General features: G+C 41.4%; 1 protein-coding gene across 1 annotated transcript in view; it reads right to left on the reverse strand.

The window, feature by feature from the left end:
- Nucleotides 1-5,476, reverse strand: part of BEST3 (bestrophin 3) — a 43,349-nt gene that overhangs the window by 19,748 nt on the left and 18,125 nt on the right. Inside the window, exons 5-7 of the mRNA XM_037731618.1 lie at nucleotides 4,125-4,279; nucleotides 2,547-2,624; nucleotides 2,284-2,436 (exon numbers count right to left, since the gene is read on the reverse strand). Coding sequence (XP_037587546.1) covers nucleotides 2,284-2,436; nucleotides 2,547-2,624; nucleotides 4,125-4,279 — 386 coding nt within the window. The remainder of the gene's footprint in view (nucleotides 1-2,283; nucleotides 2,437-2,546; nucleotides 2,625-4,124; nucleotides 4,280-5,476) is intronic.

A 5,476-nucleotide genomic window follows, 5' to 3' on the forward strand; every position in this document is an offset into this window, starting at 1 on the left:
TGAGATGGAGTTTCGCTCTTGTTACCCAGGCTGGAGTGCAGTGGCACAATCTCGGCTCACCGCAACCTCCACCTCCTGGGTTCAAGTGATTCTCCTGTCTCAGCCTCCTGAGTTGCTGGGATTACAGGCGACCACCTCCATGCCCAGCTAATTTTTTGTATTTTTAGTAGAGATGGGGTTTCATCATGTTGGCCAGGCTGGTCTTGAACTCCTGACCTCAGGTGATTCACCCACCTTGGCCTCCCAAGTGCTGGAATTACAGGCATGAACCACTGCACCCAGCAAGTTTGCCTGTCTTTTAATGGAGCTAAGATTGTGCCTTTAAATATTTTGTCTTTTAAGATTTATTTTATTTTAGACAGGGTCTCATTCTGTTACCCAGCTGGAGTGCAGTGGTATGAATATGGCTCACTGCAGCCTTGGCCTCCTGGACTCAGGCGACCCTTCCACCTTATCCTCCCAGATAGCCAGGACTGCAGGCATGCATCACCACACCTGGCTAAACTTTTGCATTTTTTTTGTAGAGATGGGATTTCACCATGTTGCCCAGGCTGGTCTTGGACTCCTGAGTGATCCTCCCACCTCAGCCTCCCAAAGTGCTGGGGTTACAGGCATGAGCCACCATGCCTGACTTAAAACATTTTATAAAGGAAAAGGATGTTAATATTTTAGAAAGCATGTCAGAAGGAAGGAACCAGTATGTGCTCTTTACAGGCTGGTCAAGCACCTTACATGGACACAAAATGAAGAATAAAAAGCTTGGTGCAACCCGGGAAAGGATGAAAAGTACTTTTTGAGAATGATTGAGTATTTGGGCTACTGTGGTGATTTTATATTTATAAAGCTAATGTCTACTTTTTCCTCTAATGGGAAATGAAAGTCATTAGTCGCTTGTGATTTCTTGCTCTTAAGCAGGTAGAAATCATTAAGAATCATGGTAATATGATTAAAAATGCTTCCATTTGTAAGGGACATGCCTTTACTCTTTGGAGTATAATTTGAAATGTCAACATATTATTTTTCTTGGTTAAGATTCAAATCAATGACAGGAAAGACTTCTGCAGGGAAAATTTCACTGCAACCTGAAGATATCATCAGGGCTTGACAACGTATGGCTTTTTGGAAGGCCAAACATTTGAAAATTCTACTCTATTTATTTATGTATTTATTTAGAGACAGAGTTTCACTTTGTCACTCAGGCTAGAGTGCAGTGGCGCGATCTCAACTCATTGCAACCTCTGCCTCCCTGGTTCAAGCAATTCTCCTGCCTCAGCCTCCTGAGTAGCTGGGATTACAAGCACGCACCACCATACCTGGCTAATTTTTGTATTTTTAGTAAAGCTGGGGTTTCACCATGGTGGTCAGGCTGGTCTCGAACTCCTGACCTCATGATCTGCCCGCTTGGCCTCCCAAAGTGCTGGGATTACAGGCATGAGTTACCGTACCCGGCCAAAAATTCTATTTTATGAACATCATCTTCATACCATAATCACATTTCAATGAACTTTAATGAAGCCATTGTCATTGCTTTTTTTCTATTACATACTTTCCATTTGGAAGTTTATAGAGGTGATGGAAGAATCAGGTATCTGATATTTACACACATACATTTGAGGAGGTGGTGGTGAAGGGAGGGGGAGCAAGAAGAATTCTACACAGAAAATTAGACAAGCCATTCTCACAGCCTGAACCTGTTTAATTTCCTAGCAAACCATATTGTCATTATTTCTGGTGTTTCTGATTTTGATTCTGATGAATTCTTTTCTGAGTCTCAGTTCTGGTTTTAAAAATGGGGGTCATTTAATGTTGTGGGACAGCTAGCAGAATTTCAGGGAATTGCAATAACGATCCATCGAGTTGAGCAGAACCAAGATTCTGCTACAATATTAATGGTTAAGTTTGATTTACAAGGCTTCTTGTTTACTCCTTTACTCTGCTTAGTTGCTTGTTGTGGTATATAATATCATTGCAGGTACACTTATTACTTTAGTAATTACAATAATGTAATCCTAATGGGAATACACAGAGACTTAAAAGAGAATCAATAGCCATAAAAGAGTGTTCTTCTAATCTCTTTGCACAAATGAGCTGCTTCAGACAGGACTGACTCTATCCCTGTCACTTGAATCCCTGGCAGAAAAGTGATAACATTGCGGAGCTATTACATGTTAAATCTACCTTTGACTCACTCGTGAATGATTTGCTAAAGACTCAGTAAAGGATCCGTGTGGAGAGTCTGGAGCATAACAGATAACAAAGTGGGCCCCTGAGACCATTGGCTACCTTGAGCCATCCTGCATAGAAGAAGAATTGTAGGAGGGTGAAGATTGGAATGTAAAGATCCAAGTCATGCCCTGCGTAGCCTTTGGTGGGATCCAAAAACTGGCGTCCAATCAGGCACGTAAAGAAGAAGGTATAGACAGCAAGAGTGACAACCTGGAACAGAGAGAGACTGGAGTGAGGGACAGTGCTGGCCTCCCACAGTGAAGCTACAGTCCCAAGGTGGGCGAGTAGAGATAAAGAATTGCGTGCAAAGTATTTCTTACCTGGGTGTAAACCAGTGGAATCCCAACCCAGTCATAACCGAATAAGAGGCTGCACCAAGAGCGGAATCGATTCATTTCCTAAGCCAGAAACAGATCTAACATGATTTACTAAGATGACAGGTGTGGTAATAAGTATTTACTGGGATTCAGAATATGAGCATGTCTTTTATGAATATGTCTGTAAAACAGCGGGACTGACTGTAAGTCTAGTAAATTGGTTCCCAAGGATACTCCAAAAGGAAAGTTCCAAAAATGACAATCAGTCAATAAATATCATTGGAACAATGTGTTCATTGATGAGTATATTTGGACATTAAAAAACATTAACATAAGTAGTGGCCAGGTGCAGTGGCTCATGCCTATATTCCCAGCACTTTGGGAGGCTGAGGCAGGAGGATCACTTGAGCCCAGGAGTTTGAGATAAGCCTGGGCAACATAGACATTGTTTCTACAAAAAATAAATAAATTATCTGGGCTTGGTGGCATGCACCTGTAGTCCCAGTTACTCCGGAGGCTGAGATGGGAGGGTCACTTGAGCACAAGAGGTCAAGGCTGCAGTAAGCCATGATCGTGCCACTGTGCTGCATGTAGCCTGGACAGAATAACACTCTATTTCCAAAACAAAAAAGGACTTCATAAAAGTATCCCTCTCTACCATTCTATTGAACCTACAATTTTCAACATATATATTGGCCCAAAGTCATGATGATAAGGAAATGGCATTTTAAATAAGTAATTTTTTGTCAATTTTGGTAGATAATCTGGAAAGCATTTTTTTTGTTTCTCTCATTTTAAAACATGCTTATTATAGATCTTAGAAAAGAGATATAATTATACCTGTTTCCTCCCATGAATGGAGACTTTATAACACTCATATTGATAGAAAATCTATCTCTGAAGCAGGAAGGGCAGGATTCTTTGATTTTTAAAAATCTATTTCATACAAGTTATTATGTAAGACTAGGGAAAAGAGTTCACATTAATCTGGGTGCTATTTTTAAATAATTCATTCCTGTTAGCCTAATCCAGGCAGGGGACTGTCATGGCACAAATATATCCAGCCCTTACATAAATTTGTTTTTTTTTTTTTTCCAGATGAATTCAGGGTCATTTTGTTTAATGAAAATACTATTTTACTTACTAGAGTATCTAAAAAGCTGGCTTAATCTTGCAATATTCCAGTTTTGGGGAAATGGCTGGAGGGGTTTTTTTCTCCTTCAGAATTTACTCTATGATCCTGGATCCAGGGATGGCAAATATGCCACATGGGCACCGTAGCCTTCTGAGCCTTTGGTGACCCTTAGCTAATCAATCAAGGAATACTTTCTTACAGAGCCTATTAGAAAGCATGATTTTGTTTAAAATGTAGCATCCAAGCAACCATTTCCAAGCAGCCTGAGTTTAACCTGTGTTCCACCTCTGTCCTGCATGCTGAGGGTTCTGACACTGGTCCAATCTTTCTGGTTCCTTTGGAACCAGGACTGAACTAAGCTGACTCTTCCTGGTCTAACGTGCTATATCCAGGTCCCTCTTGGTCTCTAATTAGCATCTTTTTCTTATGGTTTATGATATACTTACAGTCATCAATGATTGCAGATCAACACTGTCTCTGATTCTACCTTCATTCCGGGCTTTAGTTGCAAGATTTCCAAACCAGATGAATGGAACCCAATATTTCAGATGAGGAGATTTGAGGTGGTTGAATAATTTCCTTTCATCTGCTGTCATAAAACCTTTACAAAAAAAATAAACATGGGTAATTATACAGACTTAGTTTGGCACTAATATGTTGCTGTATTTCAGCATCTATATAAGCATATAATGAAGGGATATTAAAGAAATATGGACTAAAGTTTCCTGTCTCAAGCAGTTTATACGTGCCTTAGAGTTAAGGAATGTGTGTGTGTGCGTGCACACGCACACACACATACATATGCATGCACAGCCACAAGTTATATAAAATCCCTGATAGCGGAGGCCAGTAGGGAGTAGGGAGACATTAAATGTGAACTAGAACATTTGGGGACATTTCTTCTTTAGCTTTGGTTTAGTCATTTAAAATCGGGAACCATAGTACTTAGAATTGTTATGATTAAAATATAAAATATGATAGTGTATACAAAGCACCCGGCATAGTGCTGAACACATGATTTACATGATTTCTCCTGATCTCTCCTTTCCAAGTCCTACTTAATCATGTCCTCCTCTGTGAAGGCTTCCTTGAGTCCTTCCTTCTCTTTCCTGGGGGATTTCTTCCCTTTAAATTTCCCACGTGGTATCACTCTTGGCTTGCATCATAGTAATATCACACATAAATGTTTCCCTCACTATGACCCTTTTGAAGGGCAAAGAGTATGGATTAATCTTCATAGTCCGCATACCATTTTGCACATAGTTTACAAGTGTTTCTTTGTGGCCAGGCATGGTGGCTCATGCCTGTAATCCCAGCACTTTGGGAGGCCGAAATGGGTGGATCACTTGAGATCAGTAGCTCAAGACCAGCCTGGTGAAAATTTGTCTCTACTAAAATACAAAAATTAGCTGGGCCTGGTGGCGCATGCCTGTAATCCCAGCTACTGGGGAGGCTCAGGCACAAAAATTGCTTGAACCCAGGAGGCAGAGGTTGCAGTGAGTCGAGATTGTGCCACTGCACTACAGCCTGGGCGACAGAGTGAGACTTTCTCCAGAAAAAGGGTGTGTGTGTGTGCATGTGTGTATGCATGCATGAATGTGTGTGTATAAAATGCAATCTGCTTGAGCTTGCAGTGAGCTCTCTGAGCCTCAGTTTTCTCATCTGTAAAAGAGAGTTGGCCGGGCGCGGTGGCTCAAGCCTGTAATCCCAGCACTTTGGGAGGCCGAGGCGGGTGGATCACGAGGTCAAGAGATCGAGACCATCCTGGTCAACACGGTGAAACCCCGTCTCTACTAAA

This window comes from Cebus imitator, unplaced genomic scaffold (genome assembly GCF_001604975.1).
Source record: "Cebus imitator isolate Cc_AM_T3 unplaced genomic scaffold, Cebus_imitator-1.0 Scaffold414, whole genome shotgun sequence".
Lineage (NCBI taxonomy): Eukaryota > Metazoa > Chordata > Mammalia > Primates > Cebidae > Cebus > Cebus imitator.